The sequence below is a fragment of the Anopheles funestus genome, chromosome 3RL (assembly GCF_943734845.2).
Source record: "Anopheles funestus chromosome 3RL, idAnoFuneDA-416_04, whole genome shotgun sequence".
NCBI lineage: Eukaryota > Metazoa > Arthropoda > Insecta > Diptera > Culicidae > Anopheles > Anopheles funestus.
Genome location: NC_064599.1, coordinates 63,401,650 through 63,418,627, shown reverse-complemented (window position 1 = coordinate 63,418,627; position 16,978 = coordinate 63,401,650). Strand labels below are relative to the sequence as shown.

The 16,978-nt window shown below is 41.7% G+C and overlaps 1 protein-coding gene across 3 annotated transcripts in view; it reads left to right on the top strand.

Annotated features, from left to right (window-relative positions):
- Nucleotides 1–16,978, top strand: part of LOC125771103 (myosin-IIIb-like) — a 59,878-nt gene that overhangs the window by 30,056 nt on the left and 12,844 nt on the right. For 2 of the 3 annotated variants that reach the window (XM_049441364.1, XM_049441363.1), the window contains exons 1-2: nt 2,912–4,362; nt 14,853–15,009. In XM_049441364.1, coding sequence (XP_049297321.1) covers nt 4,241–4,362; nt 14,853–15,009 — 279 coding nt within the window. In that variant the 5' untranslated portion in view covers nt 2,912–4,240. Of the gene's footprint in view, nt 1–2,911; nt 4,363–14,852; nt 15,010–16,978 lie in introns of those variants that run through there. The other variant, XM_049441365.1, reaches the window with a different exon arrangement.

Here is a 16,978-nt window from a genome sequence, read left to right as displayed (position 1 = left end):
GAACGTTCGCCGATCGATGAATCGATGGTGTGATAAAGTCTTCAATAGGCTCAATTGGCAATTCGATAAGGGTTTTCGGACGCGTTGTGGAAGCAAGCCAATAAACAATAGTAATTTAGTAACGGTTGCAGTGGTCTGTGTGAATGTCTTAAAAGGTGCCGCAGCTGATGACGTACGGTACGCGGTTTAGATTGAGTTAATACATCTAATGGCGGGCTTTCTTCCCACCTGTGGGATGAGCCACAATCGAAGGCAATAGCAATAGTCGGTCTCCGTTACCTTCCGCTTAGGGCGAGCTAAAAGGGTACGGTCCAATTCACGTACGCGTTGATGATGGGCACGTTATAAATCCAACTGACGGTCCATCATTCGGAAGGGCCGAAAGGTGTTGATGCTACAGGGCAGTTTTTGGTGGTACGTATTTTCCTACTCACCCTCCGGACACCGTTACCAGGGGTGCGAAGGGGTTGCATTTGACGTGTACTGACCGCAATGCGCATCGCCATTTGTGATCGCATTGGAAGCTGATAACGAGCGAAAGAGGCAGGAAGAAAAAAGCCTGCACAAATGTACAGTTTCAAAGTTGAAGTTATTTTTATTTTATTCCTGCTTTACGAGCCACAGCTACCGTTGTAGAAGCTGAGAAAAGGAAGCAAAAAAACACAACCAACGCATGATCTGTAACAAGTTTGCTTTACCGTAAGACGGCCAATTCTTTTACGGAGGGTTTTTTGTGTGTGTTTTTTTTTCTCTCTCTCTCTGTTATTTTATCCTCTGTCAGGTTAAATAATAATAATAATAATAATCTCATCAGCACCTCCGATTCAGGGCGATCAACGCTAATCAGTGCGTGGTTTTGGGTTTTCATTGGATTTTTTTTATTGATTTTTTTTTATTTCTGCTACACAAATGCATGTGAGTATTCACGGATGGAGAGAATCAAATCATGGTTAAGGTTACAATGTTGGGTGGAATTTCAAGCATGAGAAGAAGGTGTCGAATAGTCAGTGAATATGTTGAGGTGTGTATTGGTTAAGAACTTAATAAGTGTGTTTCAATTGTTATTATTATACTTTTTTTAAATTATAGCAATTTTATAGCAGCATTTTGATACATAGTTTTGTTGTAGAAAATAATTGCAACCATTCTAATTATAATTTTTTGCTTTTAAAATAATAATAATGGTTGCTATAATTTTTACTATAATAGCTTCTTCCTTGAAATTTTAATTTTCAAAATGGTGTTGCTATAAAAAGTATATTTTCATAGAATGGAAACCCTTCTGTTGGGGTTGTTATCTTTAATCACCCGGGCAATATACTACCACATACAAACTAGAGAATTACTATTGTTTTAATATGTGTCATCATTGTAGAGCAATTAAATTTCCAACATTATCGTACGTATCGACGTACAACGTACGCGGTATACCCCGTATCTGGTCGAATGACAAGAAAATCAACCTTCGCACATGATAGCGAACAGTTGCGTTCAATAGGCAATCGAGAGGATAGGAAATTCGATAGCATTCGGCGTCCCGGGCACGGTCGGTTCCGGGTTTTGTTTTTGCAGGGGAGGTTTTTGGGCAGAAGTGTACGGTGTGTGTGTGTGGATGCCCCATGCTCCAGTGACGATGTACGAGGCACCGAGCTCGAATGCTATCGGCTGTTAGCTTAAAGTCACAACGAGGTCACTCCGATGAGTCAGTTCAAGTGCGTTGAAGTGCATGCACGAGGTCCGGTTCCGTCGTTTGCGGTGCGAAGTAGTAGCGAAGATTCGGAAGGGCCTAATGTGAAATACATACGGGAGGATTCGTTCCGGCCGCTAGTGCATGAACAGTTGATGTGATTTTTATGAAAATTAAGCGTGTGCGTTAAGCTTTTCCAGTTTGCCGTTTTGTGCATGGGACGCGTTGAAGTGGGATAGGCTGTACGGAGACCCTCCCCCATTAGGGACATGGCAGTTGGGTGTTGGAATTGTATTGTGTACCACTGGTGTGAAAGTTAAATGTGATGATTTTGGAATAAATTTAACCTCCGTCTAATCCGGCAAACAATTTCTATTTAACCCTTATTGTGAGCCTTTTCTTTTCGGTGTGCCGGAATGCAGTTGAAATCATCGATATAAGCCGTAGGCTGTTAGTTTACTCCCTTGAAAATGACGGTTGAGCTATCATTCTGCTTATCACGCCATAGCAAATCGAAAGGAGGAGAGAAAGAAAAAAAGAGAAATAATTCCCGCTTGTGATAAGCGCCTGAATTGCCATTCACCAGTTAGCAAAAAATAATAACACACTTTTTTGCCAATAGATGTAGTGCGTGTGTGTATGTGTGTGTGTGGAGATGTATAAACGCAAAGATAGTACGTGATCGACAAGAGGCATATTTTATTAGCCATTTTCAACACCCTCAATGTGCCGGCAGGCTAGTAATTGTTTATTTTTCGCGACGTGAAGCTAGCCATCAAACGTGTGAAATTAAACCGAGCAAAAAAAAAAAGGAAAAATAGTACCATATTGTATCAGGTCTCTTCACCTCTGGGCCGTCTCTGAAGTGGTCCGATTTTCTAATGCTTCACGTGTAAGCAGGCGTTAATATGCAAACACAACAAACCCCGGTTCCTCCAACTCTTTGCGCTAGTGTTCATGCTAAACCGTGTACGTGATGGAACGTTTAAAAATGAGTTTGATTAATTGCTGATTAGTGCTTAAAATTAAATTAGCTTCACCGGAGGTGGTTTTTCGGATTGAATGTTTATACTTTAGCTCCCACCGAGGTAGCTTCGAATGCATAAAATGCACCGTGTTGGTGCGAGAAAAAAAAGATCGCTAACATAAAATGTTTAACACGTTGCAGTGTGTATCACATACTGTGCATGTTTGTCTGCTTTTTCAGCAGCCGACATTGTTTTTTCTCTTCTAAGTTATTTGTTAAATTACTCAATCTTTTTGCAAACCTTAAGCATACCGAGCAGGTGTGTAAGTTTACGCGACACGCCATCTCGCATTATGCATTTATTTAATTTACGAAAAAAATAACGCCATCAACATACGCGTGACCATATGAATGAAGGGAAAACACACGCACGCGTTACGCGTGTCTACGTAAGTTCACCAAAGTTTCGTTCGACCTGTTCCCCCCACAGAACGCTAACGCGCGGGGTTGTGCACTTAACCGGCTGACGAGCTGTCCAGCTTTTAACTTTCCGTTCTAATAATCACGAAACGCCGCATGACGACACGCGGCGAAAGGAAGCGAGCAAGAGAACGGGGTTTACTTTAAATGCAGTTTTTATGTAGAAATAACACACGCCAGCTGTTTAACAGGCCCGTACGCAACACATTGGCAGGTTGATTAGCATATTTTCACTTTTGATCACATAGAATTATGCTCACTTGTCAGGGACATAACGGTGGTGCAATCAATGCATTTGTGGTGGAGGTTTTGGTTTTTGTTTTTGCCTCTCGCCTGCAGTCCATAAACGGTCAGGTGTGAAGGTGAATATTAAAGAGCGTGTGGTGTATTTGCTAAATGTTGCGTTGAATTCTAAATGCTTGACACTTAAAAAAAATTGCACAATAGGGTTCATGGGAGGTTAGTAAGCTCGGATAGGGCTAGTACCTTCTTTGGTTTAAATGCTTGAGAAAGAAGAATGAATTTGATTTAAAGCATTACGATATTTGTGATGCATTAGATAACTTTCCTTTCACTTCATCAATCAAATTAATCATTTCCGTAGAAATACGATTTTTCAAATATTGACATTTGATATTCGGACCGGTTAATCTAACATGCCAATCAAAGATATTCGGTTTCCAGCTGTCAAGCGAGAAAAAACCCCAACTTAAGCCCTTTTTATTGATTAGAAGGTTCACGTTTATCTTTCCATAATCGACCCTTTCTACATGGGAATGCAACGAAACTTCCAATTAATAATGCATAATGAATGAAATCCCGAAATTCAAACAAAAAAAACCCAATCCCTGGATCTATTTAGTGAAAGCATTAGCAGTGAAATGAAAGTTTAACACTGGACCGTTAGCCTAAGACTGGAACATTGAAAAGTGATTGCGTAGAGAAAACGTCCCTTTTTTGACAGGAAACCAGTAAAGTGTGCAAGATTTTGTTTTAGTGGTTTGAATTTTTGTTTTTCGTGTTTGGTTTCTGGTGAAGATTGCATATCGAACGTTGCGTTGGCTTTTAACCGCAATAAGGGTGCATAAACCTTGCCTGGGCATTCCATGAGTGGCAATGGGACGAACGTTCGTGGAAGGCGTGATCGTTCCAACAACGTGCACAAATCAACCGGCGGAGACCCGCTGCGGATAATTCAAAACAAGCTGGAAATGTCACCCCGCAATTGGTAAGTGGTCTAGAAGGGTTGTTTTTGCTTTTCCAGAAAAAAATATTGAACAGGTCGATGGAACCTACTTTTACCTTTTCCTAAGCAGGATTTCAATAAGAGTTCCATTACGTGTACGCTGTCAACCATCGGGACCATGGTTTATCTTGTCGAAAAATAAGTGGAAAAACGAGATGTTTGCTGGGTGGATTATAAAGATATTCCGTACGCCGTGTCAATATCTTCGATGTACGCATATTAGAGACAAACGATCGTCAAACGTGCATGCTTGTTGAAGGAAATGTTTCACTCCAAGAGTGATTCAAGAAATATGATATGAACTTTCATTCTTCATCTCTGATGCACATTTTAGCTTCAAGGAAATTCATCCACTTGTAGACAAAACAGCATACAAACAGCGTAAGTCACATGGTTCACAAATGTGTTTTGTCTGCCTTCCTTTCGCAGAAGAAACACTTCCTATAAATCATCGTCCGTGTCATCGCCCGTTTGTATTTGCATATCTAACGAATATAAGCTTCCGTACCGATCGCCAAGTGCTGCGGAACGCGATTTTAAACCGTCTGCCGTACAAAGTTCGACCCCCACGGGAGCGCAGCAACATGAAAGATTACTTTTTATCGCGTGATTGCGAGTCATTCTTTCTGCGCCCGGTTTTCTCCCTGTAGTCGGCCCTGCCCCCTTATACGGAGCACGAGTGAGTGTGACAATTGGGCTGTACCGCTGTACGCCATCGCACGCCATCTTAACCTTCCGGATCTTCGCACAGTTTCGAAAGTGTTGTTTAGATCCACATAAGGAAGCTTCCGGTTGAGAACGAAGCGCCTCCTCGCCCCGCTGTATTGAGCAGACTGGGCGACAATTGTGCTGGCACACAAACGGCTCCGACTCTACGTATGGTGGCGGTGGCGTTGAATGAATTCAATAGAATAATCGGATCTTGGAGTTTTCGTCGAGTTAACTGGAAGTTGAAGTGCCGGGTGACCCTTTTCGAGTTCTTGGCGGTTTTTGATTAATGTTCCCGCACGGAGCGGTTGATTAGCGGTGTTGGTGAGTCTTATGGCTGTAGTAGGTTGTGAACTGGATATATTTATTTCATGTTCTGAATGTAGCGGAAGTACCTTTCTTGTAGGTAGATCAAAATCATCCAATTTGTATTCTTCCGTCGGGTGAGTGGCGAAACATTGTATTATTAGTTTTCTTCAACATATTAGACGAGTTGCGTGTCATGTACTTTTTACGGTAACCGTTTTAAAAGCATGTCCCGCACAAGTTGCTTACAAATGCTTGCGTAGTGAGGTGTCTGTTAAATTGTATTTTTAATCTAATGTGCTCACAATAACATCCATTTTGGAAATATAATATTTCTGATTTCCATTCTATTTTTATTCATCGAATACGAGTGACGAAGCATCGAAGTTCAGTCAATTGAAGTCTATTCATTTCTTTCAAACTTCCCTCCGGAAGAGGGCTAACATTAAAGAAGGTATGATTTGCTCCCATCAAAGCGTACCAACCTTCCGCTTCAGTTGCAGCCAATTATTGGAATGTGTTAATGATACGTGACGGTCACAATAATTATGGTAATGTTTATCTTTTCTCCCCCCCCCGCCCCTCCCCCTCTCTAGCCCTCAGGAATTCCACCCATGTCTGTTAACCCGACTGGAGCAATGTTGGAAAGATACGCATCGTATTTATTCAGCCTGATGGTACCTCGACGATGTACGCTCATCACATCTCTTGCAAGAGCTGCAACCATGAGTACGGCGAGGACCGCCGCACTCGTAAAGACAGCTTGCCTTTCAATCCGGCCAGCCAGAGAGAACTTCGTCAACATGAAGTAATGGCATTGTATTCTGATGCTGACTCGAGCTAATTTACACCTCGTTTAGCGTTGTGGATGTAAAGTTGGCCACCCATTCAAGGGTGTTGTAGGGCGTTAAGTAGCTGCAATCAAGCTTCAGGGTTTTCTTCGCACCCTCGCCACACTGATAACCATCTTGTTCTGGCCCTATCTTCATCATTAGCTTAGCAAATGCTGCGTGGCAATGTTTCTTTTCGGGTGACGCACAGGCGAAACCGAGAGGGCTTGGGGTTCGGATGGTTTGGTCTACAGTTTTGCAGATTGTAGGCAAATTTGTTGTACCCTTATTGCACCATCGCGATATTGTGTGTTTGCGTAACTGCGTATGAAGCGACACGCATGACTTTAAGCATCTGCCTGGATAGTGTTGATTTATGGGTCATTCGTAATGTAGTTATCATAATTGGACACTTGTTCTTGGCGAAGTGGGAATTGTGTGGAATAGACGAATAGACGGTTGGTAGATGTGATGAAGACGCTTTAAAATCTTACAACCATCAGTCGAGAAAATAATCATGAAAATCTTGGAAGTCATTTGAAAGTCATCATCATTCTCCACACCGCCAGCACATTCTGTTTGTTGCTGAATCGAGTGAAAAGATTTCATTTCAGTAATATGCATGAATTATAATAATTTCACACGTTCCTGTTTTGCAAATATTATGCTCACAAAATTACAGGGCGCTACTGTGTGGCCCGGATTTGCAATAAAAGCAAAACCACGCGGCAAGAGGTTAAGAAATACGGTACATAAATGTACAATACAACGAGTGAATTTTCACTCCCAATCGCCCGTTTGTATTCTATGCATTGGAAGCTGTAATTTTGCACGTTTGCACTGTGATTATCCCAGTTTTTGAGGATGCTCCATTTGAGCTTCATTCTTGAGATTGAGTTCTAAAACCTAACTCTTTGGCAAACGCCAACTTGCCGCTCTCGTGCGTTTAGCCCCGAGTGAACCTGTGGGGGAAATGATGTTTCGGTTTGCTGATTGCAATGTTTGGAATAATAGCAGTGATTACGAAATCAGTGAAATGAAGCTGACCCGGCGGGTGGATGATGAAGAAGGCACCGGGTCATACGGACGTACGCAGCAAAGCCTACGGGCTTATGAAATGATGGCGGTCGCAAAACAAATGAAACCCGGTGCACGATTTCGAGAACAGTCTGGCGGCAGAAGAGTTGTCCGCCTGACAGTATCGAATTCTCATTAGATAGAGATCAGGTTTTCTGATGAGGTTTGTTGGGTAAGTTTTGTTTGTGTGTGCGCTCTTGCTATCGTCTCAAAGACTCTTGGAAGTAGAGGTCACTGATCCACGAGGAAGTCTACGGCTTTTTACTGTAGAAGCCGTAAATCTTGACTTTAATGGTACGGTGTGCTTATCAGCACGCGCAGTCATCGAATTGCTGGAGGGGGAAAACTATCTCGTTCGGCTTCGTTATGTAAGCCTTAAATTGGGTAGAATTTCTCGTTACGAACATTCATACAGACTGTGCTCCATTTTGGGAAGAGAAACAGCGATATTGGAAATTATGGAATGGAATTATGGAAATTGATACGATTTGGAATCGCGGTTTGCAGCTGATATCTAACAGCTGGCCAACGTTACCACGCAATAATCCGAAGGTAAGTTCTTGGAAGAGATTTTTAATTTTGCAAATATTGGAAAATTCTTGCAGCATTCTCGGAGTGGAAACTGCAATCTTCAATTTACTGAGCTGAAACTTTTTAATTGCCCTATTAAGCGAATAGCGAATGTGTTCGTACAATTTCTCCTCAATTTAGACGATCAAGCTGTGAAGTAGTTGATAATGAACCTCTCCAAGTACTGTGATGATGAGCGCTGGTGAAAGGTGGTGTTGCTAAATAAACAGTTTTCGGATATTTAGTTTGATCCATTCAAAACAACACAACACGCTTCTAATTAAGCTCCAGAAGCACATGGGTAGTAATCGGTTTCCTATACACACTGTTCACATCCGGCCAGGGAGAGGTACCTCGCCAAAAAATACCCACCACGGTATGGATGCGGTTGCGGATGCCTATTTCGTTCAATTAATTAATCGTTTGTTTTACGAAAAATACACTCATCCTAAGCCGAAAAGGCGTGCCGAGTCCCGAGGCGCTAATACGTATTTTCTTTACCGTTTCGCTTGCTGTTTTTGGGCAGATTTGGGCTCATTAGCGTAACGGGGCCGTATTGCTTACGGGCCCGAGGGCCAGAGTTGCCAGGTGAACCGGGTGGATCGCTATCGACAGCAGGCAGGCTGCTGAACTGTTGTGTAATAGCTTCCCCGCTATAGAGATGTATCTCGCCGAAGCATTAATAATCACACCTCATGCGCGTAACGCACGCAAATGCAAACTGCAAGGTGTGTGTTTTTTTGGAAGTTGGAGTTTTGAGGGAGGGATATATTACGCTATCGGTGTGATGTTAATCCCGTCTCCAGCGTAGGTTCCTCCGGACATTGATGGTGCAAGCAGCGATGAGGAAGTTGTCCTTTTTTCTACATTGTTTTGTCTTTTTTTATGGACGTCTTCGTTTAGCTGGTGAGCCAAAGAAAAAAAAAGACCGGACATCTTATGCTCTCGGGACCATAAACCACCTCCACTGCGTGTTTTTTTGTTAATGCGGGGTGTATGGCGTCATCTATTAATGATGTTAAGAGTCGGGAGTTGTGTGCGGATTGGCGCGAAGATTTGAGGGAAGCTGTTAAACTTTTTTGACTGCCAACGATTATCTAACCTTTTGCCGTTTGGGGGCAGAAGCCCTACAGTACGATGTTTTGGGGGCATTAGTGTATTTTTTTGTTTTTATTTTATGAAAAAGTTGCTGAACTTGCGACCGGTAATGCAGGTAATGGTAATAGGATGTGCCGTGGGAAATACTTTATAACTTTTGTTTTACGGGTGCTTTCGTTTTCACCGCTGGGACGTTAAATTCATTGGCAGTGATGTTACGGTAGAGGAAGTTTTTGGAACACATTTAGAATGAACATAACCACCTGTGGAGCGGTACGGTGTCGTCTGAAGCAGACTCCAATAAATACCACACCACACCGGTGTCACAAACGCATTCCCATGAATTCGCACTTCGCATGTAATAAGTCGTGAGTTTAACATTCCAGCGCTTAATGTATTCATGGAACGTGGATTGGAACTCACGGCAAAGCGAGGCGTTGCGCGGTACGGCTGAAGAGTCAAAGTTGAATAAGCGTACAATCAGCAGCTCTTCACGACCAGTTTTGACGCAATTGAGTTTTGCATCGTTCGTGTTTAGTGTTGCTGTTCCACGGGATTAATGGGTCTCGATGACAGCTTAAATTGTGCTGGACTCACTTTTCCGTGCACACATTTTGCCATTAGGCCATTGTGCCGGGTTTGAAGTTTTAGCGCAAAAGGGGAATTTGTTCCACGCTGTGATTCTATTGTGAGAAAATTGTATTTTTTTCTTCTTTTTTTTTGGTGCGCTATAAAAGCGTAACTATAATGACAACAATGTTACATCCCAAACGAATTGTTCCATTGAGCATCGATTTAGTCATCGTGCGGAAAAGGGTACAAACAAGCCCGTAAGAATCGATTACGTGTTGTGTAGGCTCTTTTGTGATGAATAAAAAAAAACATTCCAATTTATGAAGTAGTTGGTCATTCGCAGTACAAAATGCTGACCAATTATTGATTCCAGTCAGCACCAGATATCGGATGTACGATGTGCGTTTTATCGCATATTTATCGGTAGGGCAAAAAACATGACATGAAAAAATCAATTCATTGATTTAATTGTCCAACGAAGGGAAAACAGTGGAGGTTACCAGTTGGCAGTGAAAATGGGTTGAAACCCACCCCACGGGGTGGAGAAAAGCTTTACGGGGGTGCATGTTTTAAGACGGGATAACCTTTTGCCTGTTGGACGTCCGATACTGGTCCGGTACTAATTCCACGTGACAGCGATAGGGATATTTAAATTTGTCCCTGGCTTTTTGTTTGCAGGCGTATTTCCACCACAAAGGTAAACGGGTGGACGGTAAATCGTTGTCCGGAAATTGTGGCTCGTGTACGCCTAGAGGGTAATAAATTTTACGTACTAATTACGACGATGGTGTCGATAGCATCGATGCTTTACCATTGCTGATAGGGAAAACGGTGCCACGTGAGCGTTTGCTCAATCCTACACATCCTGCATTGATAGTGTATTTGGGTGATTAAATATTAGAATTATTGATAGCACACAACGAAGGGTGGCGACAGGCAATGGGTGGAAAAAGTACATCAAAATTGAATTTCCTTGATTGTAATGTTGGATTAGATGCGGAAATCAATGGCACCGTGTGTATTGGTGAGGGCGTATCGATGAGATCCTTGCCACAGATAATGCTGTTTTTAATTACCGGATTCAATACCAGAAACAGAACTCGTATTTGATACGGGTTAATCTGGCATTTGCGTGGGTTATACATCGGCGCACGTAGACTGTACATATCTGCATTATCGTGGAATGTGGAGACAATAAATGGGACGCCTAGAGCAATTAATGATAATCAATTGCTGTGAAGTTCGCGAGATTATAACACGCTCAGATGAAGATACAAACAAAGACATCAGGTACAATAAAGAGACACAAACCCATTATGTCATTAGATTTAGGTTGAAGTTGCTTAGCTTTAATAATTTCTCAGATGAGTAGCATTGTGTTTGCTTTACACTCAATCAATTTCAACCTCACAGGTAGACTGCAGAAAAGGCAATAAGAAACAATAATAAACTTTTCGAGAAAAAAATGCAATTTCAAGTAAGATCTTATATCGTAAAAACACTTCAAAGAAATTTCTCTACCTTCGAAGCAGCGCCTGGGCGCGACTAATGCACTCCACAAAACGATTCATTGTTGGTCCGATAACATTTCCAAAACAATTATCATTTGTGTGCAATGCTTGAGTTTCGTCTGCATATGCAAGTGCGTTGTCTTTATTAAGTTGTTTCGCGTAGTATCGATGAACGCATTGCCGCCGGTCCGATCAGTTGTCCGATATCACTGACGATGGGTATGTGCGCGAATGCTCATTTAACTGCTCTGCTGAACCGAATAAGTGGTACGAGCTTTCTTTACAGAATGCAGTCGTCAGTTCAGACAGGTCGTCATGTGGGGTATGTAAGAAAACAATTTCATATACATATTTCAATAAACATCTCAGCCGAGACTAATACATTTTTTTTGCATACACGTGTTCAAAGTAATGAAGTTGGGTTAAGCTTTTTATTTTATTTCAACTCACTAGCACGTAGCATAATTTCTATACAAAGGCCAACCGTGTGTGCCCTCTGTGCCGATGAACTAGAAACCTATTTATTTCCAACCATCCAGCGTGCCACCCAGTCTGGAATAAGGGGAAAGTGAATGTTGGGAACCTGCTGGTTTGCTAAAAAAAACGTATTTTTTTGTGTTGGTATTGCGTTTCCAGCATTTCCTCGCATAATTACTGAATGGAGGTTAAAAACCATCCAACATACAATGGATTCCACTTCACCAGTTGGTTTCGTCGACAAAAAACAGTGTAAGGTTTCGTGCGTCAAGAGCGAGCAAAATTAACAGGCAAACTGATGCCGGTTCAGTACATCAGCGTGTCGAGCTCGGTTTAGTAGAGTGACTGGGCATTCAAGTGGAACGTTCTACCCTGTCCCCCAGGGGTACCGCCACTGAGTCTCTCCATTCTTTCTGGATGGCCAAATGTGAAGTTACGGTTTCGCTTTTCGTTGGTATGGAAAACAAAAGTGTACCTTTTTTTTCACGAGGCGAGGTATTTAGTTAGATTTCCACGCACTTTTTGTTCTGGGCAGGTGGAACAGTGTCGCTAGTAGGGCTATGGATATACTGGTTGAACCATTTAGAGTATGATGTAGTAGAGGAACGTTGAGAAATTCAATTGTTTTGTAATTGTAAGTTGTAATTTTTTATTGTTTATCATTAATGTTATTAAATTACTATAATGTTACTTTAATTTAAAAATATTTTTGAGGACTATTGACGACGAAGACTTTTTATAGTTTACTATGGTCGAGTCCTGCCTCATACTTTTCTTACTGAACTAATTGTTAAGTTTTTCAGAATTGAATAATGAAAGCACCAATCACTCTTTGGTGCAGAGTGTATATTCCTTCATAGGACTATAACCAAGGTTTTATCTATATATCTTAGAACAAGAATCTTAGAGAAATAATTTTAGAAAGCGTTTTGGACGATTCTTCCATGGTCCTATTTATTTTATTGTTCAATTTATTGATTTTTATTGTTAACTGATTAACTCATTCATCAAGGACTAGGTCTCTCAATTTATGTAGCAATTTGAATTCTTAGATTTTATGTAGGCAATACTAGCCGGATGACTTCAACTTTGCGATAAGTAAATTATAAATTTTGCCGGAGTCTGATCGGTCTGAATGTCGGAATGACTCCGACCGAAGTGACTCCTGTTGAATCTGGTCAAGTCCGATTAACTCCGAACGAGCCCATCGGATTCATCTGAACCCATTCGTACTCATCCGGAATCGATCGTACCCATTTGGACTCATCCGGACTCGATCGAACTAGGAGTCGACCGGACTCGACCGGACTCGCCGGAGTCAATTTTGATTTGTAGTTGGAGTCGGAACCGATTTTTCATACGCGTGAATCCACGATTCCACTACGGATTACACATCACTACTTCAATTGATTAAATATATGAAAAAATAGTATAAAATTGTCTTATGACTTATGTTTTTTCACCATTCCCGTATGTAGTTGTAGATGTTTTGCAATCTGTATCTAAATTACGTTTGCTGTCTTTTGCGTCTGTTGTGCCTCTTTTGCACTCGCACAGCAGCATTTCCAATAAAAATATGTTGGGTATGTTTGCCACAGACGTACATATCTAATTCACTAAATATGTTCATTTAGTGGGTGGAATTGTGAGATGAGGAAAAACGGCTCCACCTTACATTTGCCAGCCTGTCGGTGGTGAGTGTGGTGAGAGAAATCAAGTCAAATAAATTGTTTCTATTATCTCGTTATGTAGATTTTATGCGCCGTCACTTACGCTACCGTATGATGCGTTTTCTGGTGCTCGCTGCATTGACGTAGCGTTCGTGAACGTTTAGCGCGGAATACGGCGGGGTCTTTTGTAAATGGTGGCTGCAGGAGGAGAGCCTTCTTTCTCACGCCCACAACCTCCAAACGGTTTTTTGATGCGGGATGCGAAAGCAGATATGTTTTGTAGATATAGACTGCCAGCTGCCAGCACACTGCGTATGGAAAAAAAAACCTTAACCACTTATGCGCGCGATACCTATTATGCTCACTCATTTTGAGCTCATTTTCGCTTGCTCCATGTGGTATCGCTCGTGTTGTGCGTTATTTTGCTTTGATAATATGATTTTTTTTGTCTGCGCGTGTGGCCGTGTGTGTGTGTGTGCAACAAGTGCCTGGTAGAAAGTGGAACCACTCGGTGGAAGTATTTGCATAATGCAGCAACAGTATGATGCTTACCGGAGACACACTTTGAAAACCTCATTTCCCCGATATGTCCCCGAAGGGAGTAAAATCTAATAGAATTCGTTGCCGCGGGATAGAAGGTTTCCAGGGTTCGAGCTCGTTCCGTTGGAGAGGAAATTTTTAAGTTAGTAGAATTATAGCGTTCGAAGCTGATAGAAATATGCAATCAACCGGTCTGGTGTGGCAAGTGTGTTCCACCGAGTGCTCCACATAAAAGTTGATCCGCTTGATGTTAGTCGACCGTTTTCGGTGAAAACCGATTCATCCGGATGCTAGCGAGCTTTTGCAACAGCTTAACTCGGCGGCGCTGCAGATTAATTAATGTTAACTAGTTTTGATGCTGAAAGTGGTCGAACGTGCCGTTAAATGATGCAATTTTTGGATATGTTTTGGTTGTCTTTTTTCCGTCAAAGGAAATGATTTATGTGGTAATGAATTTTAATTAAAAAATTAAAACTATATTGATTGTTATACAAAATTCTTGTTAAATAATTGAAAAGGATTTATTTATTATTTTTTACTGATTAAATTAAAAAGTTTTCATGTGATTTAAATTTGTATTTTCGATGATTCAAAATTATTTTGTTAGGACTATAAAGTTATATTTGGCTTGTTGGAGCATTTTTAAATAAAAAGACTAGTTTGAATTTCGGAACAAGTATTGGTAGTATGGACCTATCGCCGAACGATACACACTGCAATGAGGTAAAAGAACATGTGCTATGTTAACATGGACTTAAAGGTACACACACAGATAGGGAATCGCGGTTGATCCTATTAGATTACACCCTGTCTAGAAGCGGCATGGTATGCAAACGCAAGTCACAAAAAGAAGCAGCTAACCATAGCATCGTGCACGGTCTCGTGCAGCCCGAGTCGACACTTGCCCCAGCGCATATGTGTCCCTCGACAGCTTAAGCCGTTTATCCTTCCGACCCATGCAGGCCGGCAGGGACCGTTTCCTACGGCAGCACCTTGCTACGATTCTCGTCGTATCGTCAAAACAATTGTCAGAACTAGTGCGAAGTCGGACGTGAACAGTTGAACAGCTTTGCTAACGCGTACATTCGCTTCTTGGCTTTCTTCAAAAACAGGAATATGGCATACAATGGACTGTCACAGCATGTGGAATTCAGCAGATTGCCGAGCCCGAACGAGCGGTTCGAGCTGCTGGACCTGATCGGCGAAGGTACCTACGGTGAGGTCTACAGTGCGAAGGACAAACACACCGGACGCAAGTATGCGGTCAAGGTAAGTTATCAATGCAGCAAAAGTGGCAGTGATTACCAAAGTTTTCCATAAAAGCAATGTGTGAGACAGATGAACAACAAGAAAAATCTTTCGTTAATACATACTGGTGTCATCAAACCGTTAAATTGTAAATTGCGAAAGTTTAGTTAAAAAAGTTTAATGGTGTGTCACGACAAACCTTAACCGGTGTCGACTGTAATTACGACCTCCATTAATATACGGTGCTCAGTAATGCTCAGCTAATGACCAAACGGACGTAACACTTGCGATTACGCGATTGGTTGTGGATGGGTTTTTCTGTATTAAATCCGCTCGACCCTTTGCTTTGAACTAACAAAAAAACCTACTAAAGTTATTGTTTTTTTTTCTGCTATCCACCCTGCACAAGATTATCTTGGCCTTGCAAAGCGCTGTGTTAAAGTGTTTGTCCGTGTTATTGATCTGCACGTCTTCTCATAGGATCGCTTTGACGTAATTATACACATCCGACACTAGTCTAGTGTTTTTCCACGTACAATTCCACCAAACTTCCGCAGATCCAGTGTTTCACCCGCGTGGAAGGTCTTAGGCCCTTTTTTTCCTCCCCTCCTTTGTTGTGTTGCATGTTGCAGACCTACCTCGGAAGAGAGGTAGTCGCACTGGGAACATTGCCATTACATGATGTTAAGACCATACGGGTGAGACTTTTGCATACAGGGTTCCGATTGCTGCCGGTGTAAAATTGTTGTGTGAACGAGAAACGGAAAGCAATCAACAGTCGTCGATCATTCCCAGGTTTTGCTGCAAATGGGGGAGTTCGGAAGAGTTCCGGCCACCCTTCGCCTAACAATGGCCACTTGGGGATGGAGCACATCTTACGCTGTTTTTCTTTCCATTTTTCGTTTGTACAACTTTAAACATACGCACCATGCGTACGTTTAAACAGTTGTACCATGGCATGTTACATTCTGCGTGCTTTCAGTACAGCCTTTTATCTGTTTTTGGTTGCTTTGCTTTTTCCACACCGTTACATGTTTGCCAACAGCCACTAATCGGCACATCGGAAGTGTTTGATGGACGAGCGGGATTAGACGTGAAATCGAGATTTTATGTCGATTATGTGAGACGGTTCATCGTCTTTCGTGCATGGGATCGGATATTGTTGTTTAGTTTGGGCAAATAAAAATCAGTTTTTTTTTTATGCTATGTATTCTTGGGGCCGTGTTGGGGCCTTCGAACGACAGGGGAGCACGTTTTGGGAAGCCTTAGAAGCGCGTTCGTTGCGAATTGGTTCGGTGTAGAAATTGATTTTTCACCTGTGACGAGTTCAACATGTGACCGTCGTTGATGCGTTTAAGCTTTGAACACATGTGAAGCACGTTGTCAATATGACACACTTGCAAAATGTTATACACTATGTAACTAATATTTGGTGAATCTGCTTCACATATGATAAAAAAGAATTAGGCTCTACAATTTCTGAATATTCACAAATCTCTGAAGATCAATGAAAGTTTGAGAATTATGAATCTCCAAAGAATCATGAATCTCTAAATGATGAAGATCTGCAGATTCGGCTCATCTTCAAAGATTCATAAATCTTTTGGGAGTCAATTCTTCTTCTCCTGATCTCATCTCGATTCTTCGCAAAAAATATATTGGGTAGATATGACTATTATGAGCACGTTTGAAACATTTTCTCTTAATTTAAATTAACTGAGCTATCATATTTTTTTCAGAAATTGTGAAAGTTCTCTCTACCTTCCACATATCATATGCTCAAAACTGTTGCTCCATTTCTTACATTGTTAGAAGCTAGTTCCGATGAAGCATAGTTTCTATAAGGCAACTTCCCACTAGCAAGTTGTGCGGACCTTGGCAAGGCCAGCCAGCCAAATTTTCGGAAAGGTTCAATTAGATCCAATCTTCTCATCATCACCATCAGTATTACTATGATTATACTCTCTCGCCGGCGCCGAAGTGCTGGCGG